Source organism: Eschscholzia californica, unplaced genomic scaffold (genome assembly GCF_041429995.1).
Source record: "Eschscholzia californica isolate CP2 unplaced genomic scaffold, dmEscCali1.0.p SCAF_5, whole genome shotgun sequence".
Lineage (NCBI taxonomy): Eukaryota > Viridiplantae > Streptophyta > Magnoliopsida > Ranunculales > Papaveraceae > Eschscholzia > Eschscholzia californica.
The window spans coordinates 14,516,087-14,529,141 of record NW_028238472.1 but is presented as its reverse complement, the minus strand read 5'-3'; the positions used below and the strand labels follow the sequence as shown (position 1 = coordinate 14,529,141).

Genomic DNA, 13,055 nt, shown 5'->3' with positions numbered 1-13,055 from the left:
AACATGATGTAAACTGTCTTAAGGATAGTGGCGAGGCCTGATTTTTTTTTTTTTTTTTTTTTTTTTTTTTTTTTTTATGTGGGGACACATTTAGATCAAAGGAAATAGAAACTTATATGCTATAAGATAATGACTTTTATTGATTCATAAAATTTTATCTATTTATATATTTATAATTGTCCTGGACGAGTTTTCATCTTAATAAGTTCATTACTAATAGTATCAAATATATCTTTCTCAATGTAGGCAAGTAAATTATCATTCATCCTTTGTCTCTTATTTGTTTTCGTAATCTGTTTTTTTTACAATACTCATACTGGAGAACACTTTGTTTCACGAAAAACTGAAACACGTTGAAAAAGAGAATTAAACAAACACTAGTCATAAGCATACATAAACGTACATGGGCGGAGCCACATGGAGACCACCCCTGGCTCAAGCCAGGGGTGGAATTTGTTCTTTTTCCATATCTAGGTAGAAAGTTAACCAAGTTGGTGTAGCGAGCCAGGGGTGGAATTTGGTATTTTTTGCATATCTAGGTATTTTTTGAAAATTTTCATTCATCCCCTCTTCTATAGAGTAACTTTGCTCACTTCTTTCATCGATCCATTTTTTTGGCCAATTCTTTTTCGCCTCTCAATTTATTTGCTGATTCAAGTTTAAATCTGTTTTATAACGTTTCATCAAGCGTTGTTAGAACTACTTATTTGTGTCAAAATTATTAATCACAACCATTCTCTTTTTGTATAAATTCTTGATGTTTTTTTCATAATTTTACTTATTTGAAGTTCTGAACTCACCAATTATTTGTCTATATATTTAGTTTCTCAAGTAAAAAATCTTATATTTCATCAAAAAAAAAAGTAAAAAATCTTATTATATTGTAAAATGTCATAGATTTATTACGATTGGTATTTCATTGAAAATACCTAGTATAATAGCAAATGGACAATAATAGGGTGCTACTTCATATGTTTTAATTTGTTTATGTTTCGAAAATTATTTATTTTAAATTGAGCTAAAAAGTTAAACTAAGTATTGATCTAGGTCTTTCATAAAAAAAAAAAAAGTATTGATCTAGGTAGAAAAATGTACAACTTTCACCATTAAAATTGTTCCAAAATCCATGTTTACAAGTAGATGTATGTCGTAAGAAAAAATACAGTCTATAAGAATTTTAAGGTAGCCCGGTCTAACTTGAAATCCTGGCTCCGCCCTTGTAAACGTAAACTATTTATTTCAAAATTAATGATAAATTAAAATTATTTTGAAGTTAATAAGAAACTAATTACTAAAATATCTTGTGATAGAGAGACAGAAAGACACCTTAATTTTGAATGAAACAACCACCAAAATCATACATCTGTCTTTTTTTAATGACTCGACCAAAAAGAAAGATGAGATTATGACTTCGTAAAAAATATAACCACCAAAATTTATAATTTTTTTTATGTTTCATATTTGGTTTGGAATTTGGGTTTATATCAGTGTAGGAGGGTGGAGGGGAAAATTAATTTTAGCTACAATTAAAACAAGGAATTTGGGATCTATCATCTACGTGAAGTCCTTCAATGGACCATCACAAGAAAAGGTCATAATTGGATCGATGGAGGGTCGTAAAAGAAGGACCTAGTGGGTGGGCCATTTGAGTTTTTAACTTAATTTGAGCAGGGGCACTAAAGGCACCTCTTTACATAGTAAAAGGGTGTGTGTGTGTGTGTGTTATTGGGGTGTTTGCCTCTGCTGCTCTTCAAACCCTAATTCCCAACAAATCTGAACCAGGGGAGATTCAAAAGTAAGCTTTCTTTTTTTTTTAACTTCAATGTTTCGATCACTTTTTCAAGTAAAGAATATCATTTGTGAAAAACCTCATTCATCAACCCATCTTTATAATATATTTCTCCTTGGCAACTATCAAAACCCTAAATTTCTTCATCATACTAAAAAATGCAGCAACTCACCTTTTGTAGTTTCTTATTTGATTAAGTTTTGTGGATTATCAGAAGAAAAAGCAAAATATGCTTCTAAGAAATTACAATTTGAAACTTCATCTCAACCAGACTCAGTTCTTACCCTTCTTGAAAGTTATGGTTTCACTAAATCCCATATCTGCAAAATCATTACCAAGGTCCCTTGTTTACTCAAATCCAATCCTTTAAAAACCCTAAAACCTAAATTAGATTTTTTCAATTCTAAAGGACTTTGTGGGATTGACTTAGCAAATGCTATTTCTAAAGAACCAGGTCTCTTGGAAATAAGCTTAGAGAAAGAAATGATCCCTTGTTTTGATTTCCTCAAAACCATTCTTTCTTCTAACAAGAATGTCATTACTGCTCTTAAAATATCTTCATCTGTTCTTAGCCAAACAAGATTGGTTCCCAAAATAGAGCTTTTGAGAGATGAAGGTGTACCAGAATCAAATATTGCAAGGTTACTACTAACCCAACCAAGAGTAGCAACAGTTAATCTTGTTAAATTGAAGGAAAATGTAGAAAAGATTAAAGAAATGGGTTTTGATCCTTTGAAGTTTACATTTCTTCTAGGTATTAGAGGATTAGTTTCAATGAGTAAATCTACTTGGGAAGCAAAATTGAATGTTTATAGAAAATGGGGTTGGTCCGAAAATGACATTAAGACAGCTTTCATGAAACAACCACTTTGTATGATGACATCTGAGAAGAAGATAAATGCGATAATGGATTTCCTCGTGAATCAAATGGGTTGTGATCCAGTTGCACTAGCTCAATCACCAGGTGTTTTTTCATATAGCTTGGAGAAGACTACTATTCCTAGGTACAAAGTTATTAGAATTCTAATCTCTAAAGGTTTGATTGATAAAAATATTAGCATCTATACGATAGTTACGAGAACAAAGAAGTCGTTCGTAGAAACATTTGTGATTAGATACGAGAAACAAATTCCTGAATTGTTGAACATATACCAGGGTCAGTTGGAATCTAATCACAAGTAGTTTGTTGTAATTGATTCATAACTATTTGTAATCAAGTTCTTGCTTTTATCGGATACTCTAATCATTTCAAGTTTGCTCCATATATAAAAGAGAACTCATTACAAAGGCAGTCGAAAAATACCCATACTTCATGATTGATTTTTGAAGCTCTGTTATGTTAAGAATTTTGTTCTCAAATCTCAATGAATGCTGGATGACTGTGGGAATTGAAGGGAATAGTTAGTGTTATAGTTCATGATTTGATTGTTGAATCTGTGTTAAGTAATTTTTTTTTCCTCAAATTCTCAATGTTTGTCGATACTCTAACTAATCAAATTCTTTTTTCAACAAAAAAAAAAAAAAAAAACTAATCAAATTCTTTAGTCTGTAATGCTTGTTTTGATATTGTATTTTATGTGGATTTCTAAGTACTTGAGTCTTTTCTAAGTACTTAAGTCGGTTATATGACTTGGAGAGTCTTAATATGATACTCTAATTTTAGAGTTGGGAGTTTCTATAATAATTGCTCCCACATCATCATAGAGTGTCGAATTGAAAAAGTTTTTTTAACAAAATCTCCAGAATTTCTAGGTGGTACTAGTTTTAGAGTTTGAGTCTCCCTTAGAGAGAGGGTGTTTGATATTCACAATTATCAAGTTTCACTTATTGAACGTGGTTAACTAATTTTAAGGAATTCTTCTTAACACATAATTAATTAGTTAAAATATCACTTCCAACTAAAAAGTTACAAGTCCAAAGTTCGATTTTTTTTTTCCAATTTGACCCATTTGTCTTTAGAATTCCAAACGTCTTGAGAGATTCTTCATCTATAATATCATTGTTTGATCGCATTGGTGGTTGTTGGTTCGATTTAAAGATGTCATCTTCCTCCATTAAAACAACATTAACGATATTCTATTAGAGTCTCAAGAAAAATAAAATATTATATTCCATCTAAGTTTTTGTTTACAATGTAATCTCTAGTACTTCGGGGTTTGACGACAACCATAGTAGAAATATGTGTAACATGCTCGATATAAACCATAGAGGCACAAGTTAAACCCTAAACTTGCCACATATGAATTCGATATAGTTGTCCACCACTTCTTGTGGTTGGACACCCAATTCGCAATACAGAGGTTCTAAGTTCGATCTTATAGAAGTACAAATCGAAGATTTATTGAACTTTAGGTATAAATAAAATAATTTAGTTAGTTTTGGACTTTATAGGTTGGGGTTTAGGCTTTCAAGATTAGGTTTTAAGCTCTTTAAGATGACCTTCAGGGGTGTATATCGAGCGGTTATGGGGCTTATTCAATTCATGAATCATGACATATCTTTGTCCACTTCCAAAAGAGAAAAAAATTGCTAGAGTTGTCGGGTCAGGTCGTGTACATATTCTTCATCATGTTCCTCCCTAGCCGTGTCACGAGAAGAAGTTAAAATTGGAGTGGCTACGGGTCTATAAAATCTGTCTTTTTAGTCTGGCTTTTCTCTCGGGCCCAATGTGTGGGTTGGATGACCAGGTAAGGATTTTTGAATGGAACCGAATCCCGCCCATCGGACCCGGGATGGGCTTTGGGCTCCCATTCTAAATTTCAACCCTTAGGTTAATGTCATTTATGAATAATTTTATAATGGCTGATGGAGAAGTAAAAAACTGCAATGAAAACAAGTACACCACCTAATAGTACCTAAGACCAGAAAATATACATGTTGACCAACACACCTGGATTTCAGATTTTAGTTTCAGTCTAAGGTGTTGTTTGTTTTTTTAATTTTTCAGATCTGAAATCTGAATTCGGATCAATTCAGATTTCAGATGTTTGCTTTTTGTATTTAAGAAATCTGAAATGTTGTCTGAATTTGGTCAATTGTCTGAATTGACTGAAAATGAGCCCATATTTTTCAGACTTCCAAACAAGTCTGAAAACAAATGTCGAATGCTGAAATGGGTTAATGTCATTTATACCCCATAAATTTTACTATTCTCTATCATTATTTTATTTAGCAACACCACCACCACAAAAATCAGCACCACCACCACCACTGCCACCCAAATCAGCACCACCACCACCACCCAAATCAGCACCACCACCACCACCCAAATCAACACCACCACCACCACCCAAATTAGTATCACCACCACCACCACCACCACAAAAATCAGCACCACCACCACTACCACAAAAATCAGCACCACCACCACCACCCAAATCAGCACCACCACCAACCTTGACCACCACCATCAACACAACACCAACACATATCACGACATCACGACCACCACCAGACCACCGCTAGAAACCACAACCACCAAAGAGAAGGAAAGAGAGTGGGAAAAGAGATACCCTCGCCGGATCTGGCGAGGGTTAGTTTTTTTGTCTTCGATCAGAGAGGGAGATTGAGAGATCCGACTAGAGTTAGCTAGAGAGAGAGAGAGAGATCTGGCGAGGGAGAGATATCTGGTGAGGGAGAGAGATATCCGACTAGACTTTAGATTAGAGGGAGAGAAATCTGATGAAGTTTTCGGCTGGAGATAAAGAGATCCGACGAACTTTCCGGCTGGAGATAGAGAGATCCGGCGAACTTTTCGGCTGGAGAGAGATCCGGCGAACTTTTCGGCTGGAGAGAGATCCGGCGAACTTTTCGGCTGGAGAGAGATCCGGTGAAGGTGAGGTGTAGATGGGGACTTCTGAATTTTTTTGGTTATAAAGTAGAAAGAGAAGGCAACCCTAGCTTTTTAGGGTTTTTTAGTTCTACTGTTCTCATTTGGCCAAAACACAAAAGATAATTTTTTTTTATTAATCAGGGGTATAAACGTAATTTTTGTTTTTCAGACTTCATAATTCAGATTTAAAAAACAAACATCTGAATTTAGCCAATTAAGATTCAGCCAATTAAGATTCAACAAATTCAGATTCAGACATAAATAGAAAAACAAACAACACCTAAGTGTTTGGGATCGGCCTATCCACAATAGCACTTCACGTCAGATCTAGATGGGTGTAACCGGAGCCCCACCTGTGCCAATTCTCCAAGTTGTTGTGGATGTGGCTTTGGGTTGTTTGAGTCTAATGTGAATTAGTCAAGTAGAGTCAGAAGGGCACACATACACATACACACAAACACGTACATACATAGCCACATATACATAAGGGAACTCAGCGGAGTTGCTCGGCTAGGACGGGTGTTGATCGAGATTCGACTGTTATCGAACCCTGAGCCTGTCCTGCGCCCAATTGCCTAGGTTTCAGTTTTTGATTTTGTTCCCGATACTTCTTACCGTCTCAAATGGATATATATATGTATTGATGTTATCGAGGTTGATAGACTTGATTATGTTTGGCACTAAGTGATCCACACATACAATACTACTTACGTTTCCAATGTTTTTACAAAAACGTGAGGTAACTGAGAGACAATTTGAATTATACATGCAGGAATCGTTATACAACAACGCTCGGGCAGGTCAGCATGTTGGTCTTGTAACAATAACAACTTTATATTATGAAAAGGCACCGGCAACGACGTTGAAAGATTACCCACTTCCAAAGCTTCCTAACGAGGATCCAACTACTCCTGAAACTAAGAAAAAAAGGTTAGTTTTGCAAAAAAGAAAAATGAAAAGGGTTAGTGTGATCTTCAAAAAGAGAAGCAACTTAGAATTTGCATATGATCTACAAAAAGAGTGGCGTTGTTGATCTTGCTAGACAGATCCTCAAAGTTCACTGGACTCCTTGAGGTTAGGTTAAAATAATTAGGTTAGGGGCTTAAATTGCAATAAATAGTATAGTTAGGGAGTATTTGAAATAACAAATGAGTACCTGTTTTGTAGTAAAAATCCCCTTAAATAATTCCTATTAAACCCTAATAATCTCATATGGGAGATTTTATAGGGCCCCCTCATTTTTGTTAAAAGGCCCCCCCCTCAATGATAATTTACCAAGTAAGATGGTTCATGGGGAGGCCTTTTAACAAAATTGGAGAGGCCTTATAAAACTTCCCATCTCATATTCTCATAAGAAACCGCCGACTCTTCCATCCCCTCTCTTTTTAAACTTCTTTCCAATCATTGATCAAAATCCTAAATCAAAATCTAAATATAGAAATCAATTAAAGAAGAGAATGTATCTCTTCAATGGCAGAAGATGAGAGAAGAACTAATCAAGAAAGATAAAAGCGTAATAGTTAGGAAGAAGAGAAGAGCTGCAGGTATTATAATCAGATTTTGAGTTTAGTTTTACAGAGGGATCAAATCTTTCGAAACCCTTCGATCTACTTTGTAGTTTAAGCCAATGTAAGCACCTAAGCTTTTTAGTTAATTTTACCTATGACAAAATAAAACTAATCATTGAAGGATTATAGTGGAGTTTCCTTTCATGTGCCCATGATATCTGACTTGGTCAATTCACATTGACCTAAACTATTGTAAGGATTATCTGTGCGAATCGAGAAAAAGACAAGTGAGAGTACTTTTCTTAACGATAAATTTAAGAAGCAATTTGATGTTACTCATGCTAATAATTTGATAAATAAAATTTATTTTGGACATGTCAATAGAGAAAATGGCAAATTGGTCTTAAATTTGGGGCGAAAAATGGAAAACCAAAAAAGTGTGGCTTAAAGAGTAACAAGAAAAGTTTGAAATAACAGTAACTTCTACCAATGTGGCCCAAAAAAGTGTGGCTTAAAGAGTAACAGGCAATCACTTCACATGGACCAGCTCATTGCCAAATTAATGCAATAACCATCTTAAGTTCTTGACAAAATTAAAATGATAATATTTTGTACAAGATTAAATTAATAGCCTGACCCTATGAATAATGATTATCAACATGTATTCGTTTAATTCATGAATAAAAAAAATGTCAATTCATGATAACAAAAGACATGCATAAAAAAAGTGATACTCAATTGAAGAATTTCAAAGCATTCATAAAACAAAAGACATTTTAAAATGCCTTTCAAAATTATGTTAGATATGAATAATAAAAACTAAAATATACCTAAATATTTGGAATCAAAAGTATCAACTTTTTTTTGTTACGTATCGAAAATAATTTTGATTCAGTCAAAAAATCATTTCGAGAGGGAATGATGGTAATACAGTTTTTGTCACGGTATCAATTTGATATGATAAACGATCTTCCAACTCTGTTCAAAATGGTCCATATGACTCATACAAGAGACAAACCAAGAACATCAACAACATAAAAAAGAGAAAACAAAGATGGTATAGTTTCTCCATTTCCTTGGTAGTTCATTTTAAATTCGATTGTCGAAAGCACGAAGTTAAGAAACTCTTGCCAAATCTAAAACAAATATTTATCTCTGCCTTGTATTTCTTTCAGAAACAGAAAGAACCCCATTTCCAGGCAATGGTTCGGCCAAGTATACCTGAAGATCGAGAATAGAACGATGCAAAAAATGGTTGTGGAGTCTGCAAGAAAATTTGATGTCGGAGACGAGCTTTGGATATGTTGTGATGTGTGTGAACAATGGTCTCATGGCAACTGCGTAAGTATGAAAGTTGAAAAAGTAGATAATATTGAGTTTCATAGGTGACCGATTTGCAAAATGTTAAGGAGAAGAAGATGTGGAAGTGTAAATAGTAAGTAAAGTCTCACATATACATATATGAGAACCTTCATTTCATGAATACTTAGGACTGCTCTCTAAGTATCAAATAAAAAATTTGTTGTTTAAGTATCAAACGAAAAATTATACTGTATTTTATGAAGGATGCAATGTCTTTTTCTTTTCATGAATAAAAATAGTTCAAAGTTGAATAGAATGATCTAATGTGAATGTCATCAGACGATTTTGTTACTTGCAAGTTTCATTCTAGATACTCTCAAATGTTATTTGAATTTAATCATACAAGCATAAAATCCAATAAGAAATGTCACCTTACAATATGCTATGATTAGATCTATAAATCTACAGATCTAGATATACTATCCATTAGATTCATCATCATTTTATCTTTCTCTCTTTTTCTCTTTCTCCGAAGATTCATATATGATGATTCACATTGAAGTTGCTCTGATTTAAAGATGAAAAATTTCAAATTCAAGCTTTTGTTGAGCTTCTACAGAAGCTTCGACTTGTAGAAAAAAAACTTATGTTGAAGCTTCAGAGAGAGAGAGAGAGGTGGAACAAGAGAGAGCAAGAGTGAGTGAGATAAAGAGAATGATGATAGTGGTGTTGGTGAGAAGAATGAGAGAGTTGATGTTCCAAATATTGGTCATCTTTGACCGAGTCTAGAAGTCAACAATTGACCAAGAATCAAGTGCGCCAACTTTTCGGTCAGACATTGTTGACCAGTGGGATGACCTCGGAACACCTTGGCATGCGAGACAGAAAAGGAGTACGTGACACTCTCGTAGCCTTGAGTTGTACCATGTTTGTATGGCCCAACAGATGAAGTCATTGGTTACAATAGTCATTACAAAGGCATTGATACATCGTTACCATTTGATAAACACGATAACTGTCAAATTACTACTGGCCTAAAGCAAGGCGAAATTATGACCTAAAACCTACAGAAACTACTTTATACTCAAGTTCAATATTTGTGGATTTGCACTTCCATGGGATCGAACCTTGGACCTCCGCATTACGGAGTAGATGCACTTACAGATATACTTACCAACAGGGCTACCCGTTGTTGGCAAGTCCTTTGATCTGATTGGCGTGAGGAAGGGGATTTTCAAATTTGTTCTCATCTCTAACCAATACCCGTAATTTTACTACAGAGAGATAGATATCTTTTCTCTAGAAATTGAAACAGAGAGCGTGAGAGAGAACTGGGATTTACAGAGATGGAAAGAAGGAGATTTGTAATAGAGAGTGATCAAAGGAGTGATTATAGAGATTAGAAATAAAGAGTGATCAAAGGAGTGAGAAAAAACTCGGCTGGCTGGATATCTTAGACAGAGAGAGATAGAAAGAGAATGGGAATTGAGTTTTCTCTGGATATTTTAAGGAGAGAAATCAGTGAATTGAAGATAAGAGAGATAGCTTGAAATTTTAGACATAAATCAAGGGAGAAGATCAGAGAGATAGATGGAAAGAGAGGGGAGGAATTCCGATTGACTATAGAGAGTGATTGAAAGAGAGTATTTATCAATCACAGAGAGAGAAGAAGAAGTATTTTCAAGGAGTTCCATTTTTGAGTTGGAACAAGGGATCTTAGTCTCTTCTTGGGAGTTCCATTTTTGAACTGATTCCTCTTTGTTCTTCTTCTATGCACTATCATAGAGAAATTTTTTTCACTACCATAGCAAAAAACTAGGTCAGAACCATGATATTTAGAGATTATTAAGAGAAAAATAGAATGCGCAAACAAGAAAACTTATCATTTTCACGACCGTCAAAGTTGGTTTCATCTACCCGGTGTCTCACTACCGCATCATCTCAGTCGATCATCACAGTCGTAACAGATTCGCCCTAATCAATTATCGAGGTTTAACTTCTAAAGTTAAACTTCAAATTCATTTCTTTAACAGTAAAAACACTCTACTGACTTGAGTGTCTGAGAGGTTTCTGAGTTTTTTGCAGGTTTTCTCTCCAAAATCACAAAGATAAATTGGTTCTTTGGTTCATTAAGCCTTCGTTACCCGATTGGTAACCTAAAGCCAATTTTAGACATCATCAAGAGAGACTAAAAAAGATTGGTTGAAGGTCACCGGAAATAGTAAGTCGACCGTTGTCGGCAAAGACTAACCGAACTATGGTATTTATTGGAATGTGGGAGTAATGTAGAGGTCAAATTTTCAGTTGGTCATAAAAGGAAAGCAAAAATGACTAACGAAGACTAACCCAACTATGGTACTATTGATTGGAAAGTTAGAGTAATATAGAAGTCAAATTTTCATTTGGTCACAAAGAGGGGGCCAAATCAAAATTAATGCAGTGGATAAAGGACATGGAAGGGTGCATATATAGGCGCCAGAGCCGGCCCGGGGCCACGAAATTTTAGGGGCCACAATTTTCGTGAGTTACCTCTAAAGTTTGTATATTCTAGGCTTTGTTTTAGCCCAATTGAGCGGCCCAACACTGCCTTAAAAAAGGAAAATCAGTAACGGCAGCCACTAACGATTAACGAATACTAAGCTAAGGGTGGCCCCACTTCTTTTAACTTTATTTTTTAAGTGTGGGTCCCTTCCATGGTAAATCGTATCTCCTCTCTGTCTCATCTCCAATCCCACTCCCAAGTCCCAACCATGTCCATCTATTTTCCAAAAACCATGTCCATCTAATCTAGTCCCAACCATCCAGAGACGTTGCACTTTTATTTATCAAATCTATCTTATTTCTATTGAAAAATATCTATCTTATTTATCTTTCAACAGAAAAATCTAATCCCAACCATCCAGAGACGTTGCACTTTTATTTATCAAATCTATCTTATATCTCTTGAAAATATCTATCTTATTTATCTTTCAACAGAAAAATCAATCTTATTTGTATTCCATCATTCATCACCTCCCCATATAATATTTATATGAGTTAATTCCTATATGGCCCCCTACTTTGTGACCAGCTTCCTTTATGGCCCCCAAATTTTTGTAAATTCAAATATAGCCCCCTATTTTCATGGAAATGTCATAACTACCCTTCCCATTAATATATTTTCAAAATAAAATTAAAAACAAAAACCTAAATTCCACCCCACTTCCCTCTCCACCACTCATCTCTCTCCAACTCAACTCTCTCTCTCTCCAAGTCAGCACTCTCATGAAGGTCGCCGGCCGGAAAATTTTCCGGCCGGCGACCTTCAAACTTAAAATTTTTTTTTTTTTTTTTTTTCACTCATCTCTCTCTCTCTAAAGATTCCGGCGAAGGGTGTTTCCCTTCGCCGGAATCTGTTTTGTTGAAGAACAGACCAGATCTGGTCTGTTCTTCAACAAAACAGACCAGATTCCGGCGAAGGGAAACCCCCTTCGCCGGAATCTTTAGAGAGAGATGAGTGAAAAAAAAAAAAAAAAATTTATTTAAGTTTGAAGGTCGCCGGCCGGAAAATTTTCCGGCCGGCGACCTTCATGAGAGTGCTGACTTGGAGAGAGAGAGAGAGGTGAGTGAAAAAAAAATTTTTTTTTTTTAAGTTTGAAGGTCGCCGGCCGGAAAATTTTCCGGCCGGCGACCTTCATGAGAGTGCTGACTTGGAGAGAGAGAAAGGTGAGTTGGAGAGATAGGTGCGTGGAGAGAGATGAGTGGTGGAGAGGGAAGTGAGGTGGAATTTAGGGTTTTGTTTTTTATTTTATTTTGAAAATATATTAATGGGAAGGGTAGTTATGACATTTCCATGAAAATAGGGGGTCATATTTGAATTTACAAAAATTTGGGGGTCATAAAGGAAGCTGGTCACAAAGTAGGGGGCCATATAGGAAATAACTCTATTTATATATAATTATTTATCCATAATTAAAATCTTATTCTCATATTTGGAGGTCACATTTGTTCGAAATAGATTTTATCATTTATTGACTTATGTAAATATATATATATATATATATAAAGTGAGAGTGTGTATCGGCTTTAAACATGTAAGACAACCTGAACGGTCTTTACATGTCTTTCAGGATCAAAATATTTTTGTTTCATGGTAGTTAATAGGACTAATCATGATTTAATTTTATATTCTATTCATATCTCGATACATATTAAATACAACGAATAGAACAAAAATTGAACTAGAAAATAGCGTTGTGAATAAAAGATGGAGTAAATTAAAAGACTACATTTTTTTTGTTGAACTTTTTGTTGAACTAATCAAAAGAGTAAATGATAAATCTATAGATCCGTTAACTATTTTATTTGCGCTTAATTTTGTTAAAAGGCCTCCCCATGAACCATTTTACTTGCTAAATTATCACTGAGGAGAGACCTTTTAACAAAATCTCCTTTGTTTAATTAGAGATACACATCAATTTGGATGATTTAGTTAAGTAGACATGAGTGAAAATATGAGAAAATTACCATCAATTGGTCTATTTCTTCGTCTTCTACGAATTACTAAATAATCTTAAGCTAACACATTTAGGAGCACCAATGGATTCTTATAAAATACCAAATTTTACACAATAATTTTATGTTT

General features: G+C 34.7%; 1 protein-coding gene across 1 annotated transcript; it reads left to right on the top strand.

The window, feature by feature from the left end:
- Window positions 1-1,686: 1,686 nt before the first annotated feature.
- On the top strand, window positions 1,687-3,080 carry LOC147537327 (transcription termination factor MTERF15, mitochondrial-like). Its single transcript, XM_086639190.1, has one exon. The coding sequence runs from the start codon at window positions 1,823-1,825 to the stop codon at window positions 2,969-2,971; it is 1,149 nt and encodes a 382-aa protein (XP_086495316.1). The 5' UTR covers window positions 1,687-1,822; the 3' UTR covers window positions 2,972-3,080.
- The last annotated feature ends 9,975 nt before the right edge of the window (window positions 3,081-13,055 follow it).

Excerpts from the sequence above, each read along its gene's own strand:
- LOC147537327 (XM_086639190.1), top strand. The coding sequence starts at position 1,823 with ATGTTTCGATCACTTTTTCAAGTAAAGAATATCATTTGTGAAAAACCT.